Source organism: Neovison vison, chromosome 3 (assembly GCF_020171115.1).
Source record: "Neovison vison isolate M4711 chromosome 3, ASM_NN_V1, whole genome shotgun sequence".
Taxonomy (NCBI): Eukaryota; Metazoa; Chordata; class Mammalia; order Carnivora; family Mustelidae; genus Neogale; species Neogale vison.
This window is the reverse complement of record NC_058093.1, coordinates 227,943,880-227,955,366: the sequence shown is the minus strand read 5'-3', so window position 1 is coordinate 227,955,366 and position 11,487 is coordinate 227,943,880. Positions and strand designations below refer to the sequence as shown.

Below are 11,487 nucleotides of genomic sequence, written 5' to 3'. Positions count from 1 at the left end.
GGTACATGTCTGTCAGTTTAATTGTAGTGTGGGGCATTGACAGTCGATCCTAGGTTAAACTACCTTCCCCACCCTTTAAAAAACTAGACTCACGGGGTGCCTGGGTGGCTCAGTGGGTTAAAGCCTCTGCCTTCGGCTCAGGTCATGGTCCCAGGGTCCTAGGATCGAGCCCTACGTCGGGCTCTCTGCTCAGCGGGGAGCCTGCTTCCCCTCTCTCTCTGCCTGCCTCTCTGCCTATTTGTGATCTCTGTCTGTCAAATAAATAATTTTTAAAAATCCTTAAAAAAAAAACAACTAGACTCACCTCTTGGGGATTCTTACGGGGAATCCCACTGCCCCCAGCAGTGTGCTTGGAAGGAGAAAGGACTCACCTTGCAGAGCCTGGAGTCCGTTGCCCATCCAGTCGACATTCCCATTCACCAGTGCGGTCACTCTGTGAATGTGGCCATGCTTCCGGATTTCTTCTGGTGACTCCTCCCTCTCATTTGTTTCTTCCTCCTCTTCTTCCTCTTCTTCCGCACCATCTTCCTCCTCTACCTCTTCCTCTTCTTCTGAATCCACCAAAACCATGACATCACCCATGTCTTGTCCCCTAATTTCCAAAGGGGGAGAAATAATCAAGAAGTTACCCCATTCTTTCCCCCCACCAACATCAGCCCTCATTGAACAGAAAACACTAGATTTATGGCAACATCTTTGGTAACATGGAAAATCCTTTGTGTGTTCACCTCGTTTAAGAGAGGATAGTGTGTAAGGGCGCCTGAGTAGCTCAGTGGGTAAAAGCCTCTGCCTTCAGCTCAGGTCATGATCTCAGGGTCCTGGGATTGAGCCCCACATCGGGCTCTCTGCTCAGCGGGGAGCCTGCTTCCCCCTCACTCTCTGCCTGCTTCTCTGCCTACTTGTGATCTCTGTCTGCCAAGTAAATAAATAAAATCTTAAAAAAAAAAAAAAAGAGAGAGAGAGAGAAGACAGCATGATTGTAATGTCAGAGATACTGACAGATTCCTGTAGACTATGCACATTTTCCCGGGTGGGTTTTATTACTTCCCCCTGCTCCTTGGGCAGGTGACCCTTTATCCCAGGAACCTACCATTTTAGTTCCTCTCGCAGCACTCTCTCAAAGTCATGGTTAAAAGTCTTGGTTCCGTTTTAAGTTTCCCCAAGTTTTCTCCGATGCACTCTGATTGCTCTTGTAAAGCTCCCTGCCTACAGAGTACACGAACACTACATTCCTTTCCTGAAATACCATTTATTTCTGCTCTACTTACTGAAATGTCGCCTCCTACTTATGCTTCAAGGCCCAGGTATAGTCCTCGTCCACCCCGCAAGCCCTGAGCCGTGACTGCACTTGGAGTCCATGCCCAGCAGTTACCATGAATTCTTCTCCAGTTCATTGCTGGTTCTGCCCACCCGGCCAGCCTATATACACATGCCCTGGGCCAGTCACAGTTCCAGGAGCCTTACATTTTCATATAATCTTCAGTTTCCTGCTGGGAAACGGATGAGGAGACAGAGGCTCAGAGAGATTGAGAGGGATTTTTCCGGGAACACAGGGCCCGGGAGTGGGAGAGGTAGAATCCGAACCCAGGTCCCCTAGTTCCAAAGCGTTTTTCCATGATGCTTGCTGCTTCCTCCTGTGAGAAATAAGTCTGGGAAACGAAAGACTCACTTGGAAGATGGCGCTCGAATACAGGGCAGTAAAGGTAACATTTTCCTATGAAAGATCATCCCAGAACAGCAATATCCCTTCGTAAACTGGTTAAGAGGGACAAAGAGAAGAGTTTTTTGCTCCAACCCAGAATGTCTTTAGGAAATGATGACACACGTTCCATTTAGTCACCTTGCCCCTACTGAGATTTCCCGTTTTTTAAAGTGGGTTTTTTTTTTTTTTAAGATTTTATCTATTTATTTGACAGAGATCACAAGTAGGCAGAGAGGCAGGCAGAGAAAGAGGAAGGGAAGCAGGCTCCCTGCTGAGCAGAGAGCCCCACTTGGGGCTCGATCCCAGGACCCTGGGATCATGACCAGAGCCGAAGGCAGAGGCTTTAACCCACTGAGCCACCCAGGTGCCCCTAAGTGGATTTTTTTTTTTTTAAGATTTTATTTATTTATTAAAAGATTTTTGGGGCACCTGGGTGGCTCAGTGGGTTTGGGCCTCTGCCTTCGGCTTGGGTCATGATCTCAGAGTCCTGGGGTTGGGTCCCACATCGTGCTCTCTGCGCGGCAGGGAGCCTGCTTCCCTCTCTCTCTGCCTGCCTCTCTGCCTACTTGTGTTCTCTGTCGAATAAATAAAGAAAAATCTTTAAAAAAAAAAAAAAGATTTTTATTTATTTATTTGAGAGAGAGAGAGTATGAGATGGGGGAGGGCCAAAGGGGGAAACAGACTACCCCCGAGCGGGAAGCCCCATGTGGGACTCAATCCTGGGACTCTGGGATCATGACCCGAGCTGAAGGCAGACACCCAACCAACTGAGCCACCCAGGCGCCCTAAGACATTATTTATTTCAGAGACAGAGAGTGTGCAAGCGTGGGGAGGAGCTGAGGGAGAGCAACAAGCAGAATCCACGCTGAGCGCTGAACCCGATTTAGAACTCAATCCATGACCCTGAGATCATGACCTGAGCCCAAATCAAGAGTCAGACGCTTAACTGACTAAGCCACCCAGGCACTCCCTGAGATCTCCTCTTGGGAGGGACTCCTGGCCGTGCTCAGACTAATCTTCCAAAACATGCTGTGAGACTAGGACTTGTTCTTCCTTTCAGCTCTTTTCAGAAAATTCAATAAATGCACCCATGCCTGGGCTCACGCACACACACCCCGCCTTTATGCTTCAGTGAGAGCCCGGCAACTTATGACAAGAGCATAGACTCTGCAATCAGTGAGACCTGGATCTGAACGCAGGTGCTGCCATTCATTTCCTAGATGAGGTTGCAGAAACTACTCACTGCCCTGACCGTCCCATCTCCTTATGTGGCAAATAGAGGTGCCACCACCACCCTGAAGAGCTTATGAAAGTCTCTAACGAGGACCTAGTGAAGGCCCTCACCCAGGGTCTGGCCCAGGCCGGGTCCTCCACAGTGGCCGCCATGACTGCTCTTGCAAAAGAAAAACACAGCGACGAACACAGACCATGGAAATGGGTTTTTGACTCGATTCTAGGAACACTCACCTGAAAGTGTTTCCTACTGAAGGGAAAAAGGAAAAAAAAAATTAATATCCAATAACATCCCCTTCAGCCTCCCAAAAGTTTTTAATCTGACATTAACAAAAGAATGGAGAAATGAGAAAACAGACCCAACATGACAGGTGACAGGGTGGTCAGGAATGGTATACTTAATTTATTCATTATTGCACATCTGGACCCAGTCAAGAAGTCTATAGAATGGGACCTCAGGTAGGACTACAACAGGGGCCTCCTTCCCCCTGCCACACCCTCTCAAGAAGCCTCAGGAGTAAACAAAGGGGCCCAAGAAATCCTTACCTTTCCAGCAGAACACAGGGCTATAATACAGCATAAGCCCTGAGATAATGGCCAGTCCCAGCAGCAGGAGGCTCACGATGGTTCCCACAATTCCCCCGATATTTAAAGGTTCTGCAAAGACAAATCACACTGTTGACTCTTCCATCTGACACATGTGCTGGTCAAAGAGCGACGGCCCCCTCCCTCTGCCGGGGTCTCAGTCTTGTTTGGGTTCCATCATCTTCAGCAAGGCACATGACCTCTCCATAAAGCAAGATAAAATCTCATTTCCCAACCTCAGAGAGTTTGTAGGGAAGCAACTGAAGTGTGTGATGAAAAGGAAGACTGGAAAGTTAAAATCTCCAGCCATGGAGACTGTTTACAAGGCCACGGAAATGAAGAGGGTGAGCTAATGCTGCTGTGATGCACAGTGATGAATGGAGCAGATAGAACATCCGAGAATGGACCACACATAAAAGAAAATCTGATAATGACACATTAGTGAGTAAAAGAGGAATTACTCAAGAACGGTGCCGGAGGGACGCCTGAGTGGCTCAGTGGGTTAAAGCCTCTCCCTTTGGCTCAGGGTCCTGGGATCCAGCCCTGTGTTGGGCTCTCTGCTCAGCGGGGGAGCCTGCTTCCCCCTCTCTCTCTGCCTACTTGTGATCTGTCTGTCAAATAAATAAATAAAATCTTTAAAAAAAAATAAAGTGCCAATTTGATCATACCTTTAAAAAAAAAAAAGAATGGTGCTGGAATCCATGGCTATCCCAATTTGGGTGAGGGAGAAATGACATCCCCACACCTCACACCATTCACAAAAATCAATTCTAGATAGATTACAGATTTAACTGTAAAAGGCAAAACATTAAAACTTTTTAGAAGTATAGGATAGTATCTCTGCGGCCATGGGGGAGATAAGGTTTCTTGAGACATAGAAATTGTTAATGATATGATTCATAAAATTAACTGCATGAAAGTAAGAATGTCTGCTAGTCAAAGGATAGCAGAAAGAAAGCCAAAAAAAAAAACAAAACAAAAAACAAAAAGAGGCAAACAAGCTAAATGGAGGTATTTGTAACACGTAAAATTAACAAGGGATTAGTAGCAGAGGTTCTAAAGAACTCCTACATATGGGGGACCTAGGTGGCTCAGTGGGTTAAAGCCTCTGCCTTCAGCTCAGGACCATGACCCCAGGGTGCTGGGATTGAGCCCTTCGTCGGGTTCCCTGCTTCCTCCTCTCTCTCTGCCTGCCTCTCTGCCTACTTGTGATCTCTCTCTGTCAAATAAATAAAATCTTAAAAAAAAATTTCTTAAAAAAAAAAGAACTCCTGGGTGCCTGGGTGGCTCAGTGGGTTAAGCCGCTGCCTTCGGCTCAGGTCATGATCTCAGGGTCCTGGGATGGAGTCCCGCGTGGGGCTCTCTGCTCAGCAGGGAGGCTGCTTCCTCCTCTCTCTCTGCCTGCCTCTCTGCCTACTTGTGATCTCTCTCTGTCAAATAAATAAATAAAATCTTAAAAAAAAAAAAAAAAGAACTCCTACATATCTACAAGAAAGGGGAAGATGTCAAAAGACACAAGTGAGTATTTCACAGAAAAAACACAAACAGCAAACATATGAAATAATTCTCAATCTTCTTAGTTACCACAGAAGGGCCAATCAGAATGACAGTAAGATTGTCCATTGTACACGGACGTAATGGGCAAAAATCACAAAGCCAGAAAGCGAAAATGCAGAACAATTCAACACTCTTAGATACCGCTGTTGTGAACAGAAATTGGTATGACCACTTCGGAAAATAATTTGCTATTATCCCAGAAAGATACAAATGTGCAGAACCCTTCCTTTCTCTTCCGTCCACATATATCCTAGAGAAATATTTGCTGGGGATCTGCTATATATATGTACACAAGGAGCTGGGTAAAAGATTTTCATGGCAAGATTTTTTGCTCATCACAAAGACGACAACAAAACCAGAAACAATACAAAGGTCCATCAGCAGGAAAATTAGTAACTTAGTTGTGGAATCATGACACAGTAGGAAATCCTGCCGGAGTGAAGAGGTACAACATATAATTACAATTACAGTAAGAACAAAATGCGGAGTGGAAACAGCAAGCATTTTACTAGGTAGTAACATTTTTCTTGAATAAAAAAATTCAGAATAGTGCTTACCTTTTTCAGGAGGCCCAAGATGAGACTGGAAAGGGGTCTAGAGGTAGGGTTGGCCAAAAAAAATATAGCATGCCCATTTAATTTGGATTTCAGATAAACAAGGAGTCCCATTTTAGAATAAGTATGTCCCACGGAAAATGTAGGATATACTTACACTAAAAAAAAAAAAAAATGCCTTGTTTATCTGATATGCAAATTCAAGCAGGCATCTTATTCTTTTTTCTTTTTTTAAGCTTTGTCATTTTCTAAATCTGGCCACACTACCTACAAATAACTAGCATTGTAGGCACCGCTCTGTATCCTAAGCAGGATGGTAGTTTCTCAAGTGTTCATTTCGTTATTATGACTTACATTTTTCATATTTTTAATATATATATTTTATATTTATTATATATATATTCTTTGGGATGCAATTATTTTTTAAGTTCTATTTTATTATTTTTCAGTAATCTCTACAGCCAGTGTGGGGTTCTGACACATGACGCTGGGATCCAGAGTTGCACGCTCTCCCGATGGAGCCAGCGAGGCGCCCCAACGTAATTTTTTTTTTTAAATCCCTATGCAGTGTTACAGATTTACGATTGGGTAATAGTTTTTCCACCTTGTCAAGTCACAGGCAAGCGGGTACACCTTCTCCCTTATGGCAGTGACCCATGTAAGGGGAAGAACCAAGCTGTCCCCATGCTGGTACCTGGTCCTCTGAAGCACTCCACCGTCCTCTTTCGGGGTTCCCTCCCCCTCACTCACCTTTCACGCTCAGCCAGATGTCCACCTCCCGCACCCCCACTGGGTTCTCCGCCCGACAGACGTAGTAGCCCTCATCCAGGGCCTGGGAGCAGTTGCGGATGGTGAGCGTGGAACTCTGGCCGTCCTGAGTGATGAGGTAGCGGTCACTGGGCTGGATGGCCACCTCGGGCTGGGTGAGGTTCCTGAGCCACAGGATCTTGGCAGGCGGGTAGGCTCTGGACACTTGGCAGGTGAATGTCACACTGCCCCCCACGAAGCAAGTCTTCATGGGCTCAGAGAGAAGGGAGGGGCTTCCTGGTGACCAGAAAGTAAAGAAAAACAAATATTCAGGGAGATTCAAGCCACGGCCTGAGCTTTTCAAGAATGTTATTACCTTCCTGATGAAGCCACTCAGGGAATTTCTGTCCTGCACTTGGTCTCATGTAATAATAAAAGCTAACATTTATTAAGCATCTACTATGGTCTAGACACTGTTAAACGTATTAAACCCATTTTGCAGATGAAGAAACTGAGACCCAGAGAAAGTTAAGTAACTTGCTCAAAGGTACACAACTAAATTAAGTGGGGCACCTAGGATTTGGGGTGAAATCAACATTTTTATTTTGGTCCTAGTTTGCTGAAGCCTGAGGGGGTTCCTGGGACATGGAGCTTTCAGTGAGAAAACTAGGAAAGTCTTGGGCAAACCAGGATGAGTTGGCTACTCTTTTCTTAAGATTTTATTTATTTAGTTGAAAGAGAGAGAGAGGGAGAGAAGGGTTGAGAGAAAGAACATGTGGGGAGAGGAGCAGAGGGGGAAAGAGAGAATCCCCATCAGACTCCTGGCTGAGCACAGAGCTGGACTCAGGGCTTGATCTCACAACCCTGAGATCATGACCTGAGCCGAAATCAAGAGTCAGACACTCAACTGACTGAGCCAGCCAGGAGCCCTGAGTTGGTTACTCTTGTAAGCCCAAGTTGCCAAACTTCTGTAGCCCACATTCCCCGTCTAAGCTCTAGGCTTCCATGCATCATAGCCACACTGCTCATACAAAGAACGGGCGCACAGCCTGCCAAGAGTGCTCTACGAGACAGTAAGGCAACTGCATTCGTTTCCTTTTGCTGCTGTAACAAACTGCTACAAATGGAGTGATTTAAAACAACACAAATTTATTCTTTTCTAGTTCTGGAGGTCCGAAGTTGGAAGTGATCGTAGGGGGCTGGAATCAGGGTGTTGGCAGGGCTCGTTCCTTCTGGTAGCTCCAAGGGTGGGGGTGCAAATCCATTTCCTTGCTCTCACAGCTTTCCGCAGCCACCCGCATTCCCTGGCTCCTGGCCCCTCCTTGCATCCCTCCAACCTCTGACATCTGTCATCATGTCTCCTGCTACTGAGTCCAACCCTCCTGCCCCCCTTTTAGGAGTACCCTTGTGATAGATGACATGGGGCCCATTCCAACAATCCAGGATAATCTCCCCACCTCCAGATCTTAATCCCAGCAGCAAAGTCTCTCTTACCAAGTAAGGGAAAGCCCCAGGGATTAGGACACGGACATCTTTGTTGGGGGAGCATTAGTCTGTCTATCACAGGTCTGTCCTAGACAGCTCCCAATGCAGTGTCCCTACAGCCTTGGGGTCTGCTCTAAGTGGGACACGGAGAACTGTAAGGTCTCCAATAGCGATCTGTTTATTTTCTTTGCAGCAGAAGCCTTTTCCCAAAATATACTCCCTCCTGGGAAGGGTCGCAGATTTATCTTGGGTGATATATTAAGCCTATATTTTCAGCAGCTGAAGGATACAGAGTGGCATGTTGGGTTCCTGCCCGGGAGAGCAAAACCCTACACTTTCCATCCACAGTTGTTCCAAGAGAGAATCTAGGGTTTCACGGCTGGCACCCTGGGAAGAGGGAATGGGGAAATGGATGTTGCGGGGAGGGGGGGCAACATGGGGGTGTGGAACAGCCCAAAGCTTCTCCTTCTAAATCAGGTGTCTGCTCAGGAAACTCACATTACACCCCTTTCTGGATCAACCATCAGGCCCCTGCCCATTATTAAATCCCACCTTCCCCTCTCTCTGCTTAACTCATATCTCCTTTGGGGTCACAAAGCCAGCAGCACTGACAAGCCTCATCAGTATGTTGAATTCGGGGGCCCCCCTCAAACCAAAGTTTGAGAAGTGGCCTCCTCATTTTGTATAAAAAACAAAACGAGCTATCCTCCAGGAGACCCCCCCACCCCCCACAAACAAAGGTTATATATATATATTTTTTTTTTAAGATTTTTTTTTAAATTTATTTATTTGACAGAGTGATCCCTAGTAGGCAGAGAGGCAGGCAGAGAGAGAGAGGAGGAAGCAGGTTCCCTGCCAAGCAGAAAGCCCGAGGCGGGGCTCGATCCCAGGACCCTGGGATCCTGACCTGAGCCGAAGGCAGAGGCTTTTAACCCACTGAGCCACCCAGGCGCCCCAAAATCTTTTTTTAAGATTTTATTTATTTACTTGACAGACAGAATCACAAGTAGGCAGAGAAAGAAGGAGGAAGCAGGCTCCCTGCTGAGCAGAGAGCCCCGTGCGGGGCTCGATCCCCGGACCCTGAGATCATGACCCGAACCAAAGACAGAGGCTTAACACACTGAGCCACCCAGGTGCCCCAAAGGTCATATATATTAATATGCTTTTGTCAAACACAGCATTAACCCTCAAAAATCTGAGTCACCCCCACAGCCTGTATGGCACCTAGACATTCAAAGAGTTTCTTTCACTGAAGAGGATGCTCTATGCAAAGGTGGGGTCAGGGGTGGAGGGGGGAGCAGGGCCCTCAGAGATCTAGAAGAGATCGCAACACATCAGCCTTCACACCATGGGCTGGTTAGTGCTTCAGACTCTCCCGATTTGAGCGGTCTTCTTCAGTGTAGGGGTTACAAGGAATTTAAAGAGAGATGTGGGCAGGACAAGTCCCCCCAAAGTGTCACTTCTCATTGTTTTCGGGGTTGCACTGTTCTGCATCCCAAAGGTGGGCATTAACATTGTGTTCTATTTTTTTTTTTTTTTAAGCAAGCTCCATGCCCAATGTGGGGTTTGAACTCATGACCCTGAGATGAAGAGTTGCATGCTCTACAGACCAAGGCAGCTAGGCGTGCCTACCATTGCTTTTCAATGGTTTACTGGTCCTGCCAAGTGAAATGATCCAGACTCCCTCTCCCCAGCTATTCAAAGTGCGGCGCCCAGACCAGCAGCATCAGCACTTCCTGACAGCTGGTTAGAAATGCAGAGTCTCAGGTCCATCCCAAACCCACAGAATCAGAATCTGCCTTTTTACCAGACCCCCAGGAGACCTGGATGGACATCAAGGCTGAGATGCTCTGGGCTCACGTGACCAAGAGGGAAGAGGGGAGAACTGGACAATGTCAGGGTCAGGAAGGTTCTAGGCTCTTTTTTTTTTTTAAGATTATTTATTTATTTATTTATTTATTTGACAGAGATCACAAGTAGACGGAGAGGCAGGCAGAGAGAGAGAGAGAGAGAGAGAGAGAAGTGGGCTCCCTGCTGAGCAGAGAGCCCGATGCGGGACTCGATCCCAGGACCCTGAGATCATGACCTGAGCCGAAGGCAGCGGCTTAACCCACTGAGCCACCCAGGCGCCCCAGGTTCTAGGCTCTTGTGCCTGCTTCCTCTCCAGTCAGCTCTTTTCTCCAGTCATGTTTCTTCATCCTGAGCTCGAATCAGAATCACTGGCCCAGTCTCAGGGGCCATAGGAATGGTGACTGAGCTAAGATCTGCATAAAGAAATGAAGGGATGGGGGGAAATCACACCAAATCCGTCACCTGCTGCTGCCATTTTCCCCCTCTGTCAGGGTCAGTCCGTTACTCAGCCTTTTCTGGGGTCTTACTGTCCACACACGCTTCGTCTTCACTACACACCACTCTGAACGTGTGTCCTGCTTCCAGCTGTAGGGTCATGCCCAGTGTCTCTGCTCCATCATCCACAAAATGGAGTGCAGAGCTTCTGCCCAAAACTCATGTCCACCTGGAACCCCAGAATGTGACCTTATTTGGAAACAGGGTCTTTGCAGATGTGACAAGCTAAGGATCTCAAGATGAAATCCTCCTGGGTTTAGCGTGGGCACTAAGCCCAGGGGCTGGTGTCTTGGGAGAGGAGGAGAAGACACAGAGAGACACCCACAGGGAGAAGGCCACCAGCCAAGGAAGACCTGGAAGGTCTGTAAGAGGCACGGAAGGATCCTCTCCTGGAACCTTCGACGGGAGCATGACCCTGCCAATACCTTGATTTCGGACTTCTAGCCTCCAGCTCCCAGGGTGACTGACCATGTGGAAAGAACATTGAGCACAGCACCTTGCACATGCTTTGCACTCAGTAAATGTCAATGTCACTATTACTGTGATATTACCTGTTTCATGGTTCTCAGACTTCTCTTTACCAGTAAATTTTAAGTCCTTCAAAGGTCAGGACCCGGTAATTCCTCCATAGGACCCAGTGCCATGCTGAGTACATAACTCTTACTCAAAAAGATTTGCTGGACTAGGTCCTGAGGAAGGAGGTCCCCAAGGGAGGCAAGGGTTCTGGGGTCAGACCAGCCTGGGCTAAGTGAAGGCTTAGTCACTTACAAGCTGGGTCGCTCTTGGCTAAGACAGTTCACACCGTGTCACATCTGCAACTTACAAACTGTCCTGTCCAACCCGCAGGCTATTGTGAGGCTTACAAACAACATGTTGGATGATCTGGAAACAGGCAAAGAACTTCTGAGCCCGGAAACCCTAAAAGAGCAGGACTGACAGAGGGAACCCCTTCAAAATCAGAAACTGTGAATCCCCAGCAGGAATGAGGCACAAATGTAGTATAGGGGTCAATGGGGACAGAAAAATACCTATGACAGACATGACAGTTCTTTGAAATTAATTGACAGAGTTAATATAAAGTGTTCTTAGGGAAAAGATGAACTCAATAGAAAAATGGACAAGATATGAACACATAATTCATGCATAATATATAGAGACCCAAGAAGCATATAAAAATTGCCAACCCCACTAGGATCAAAGAAATCCAAATTAGAACAGTTATGCCATGTCCTAATGAACAAATAGGGAAAGTCTTAAAAAATTCATGATTTAATGGTA

General features: G+C 46.9%; 1 protein-coding gene across 2 annotated transcripts in view; it reads right to left on the bottom strand.

Moving 5' to 3' along the window:
- VSIG10 (V-set and immunoglobulin domain containing 10) overlaps positions 1–11,487 on the bottom strand; it is a 38,152-nt gene that overhangs the window by 3,406 nt on the left and 23,259 nt on the right. Inside the window, exons 5-8 of one of the 2 annotated variants that reach the window (XM_044244181.1) lie at positions 6,382–6,675; positions 3,482–3,592; positions 3,170–3,185; positions 372–592 (exon numbers count right to left, since the gene is read on the bottom strand). In XM_044244181.1, coding sequence (XP_044100116.1) covers positions 372–592; positions 3,170–3,185; positions 3,482–3,592; positions 6,382–6,675 — 642 coding nt within the window. The remainder of the gene's footprint in view (positions 1–371; positions 593–3,169; positions 3,186–3,481; positions 3,593–6,381; positions 6,676–11,487) is intronic. The other variant, XM_044244182.1, reaches the window with a different exon arrangement.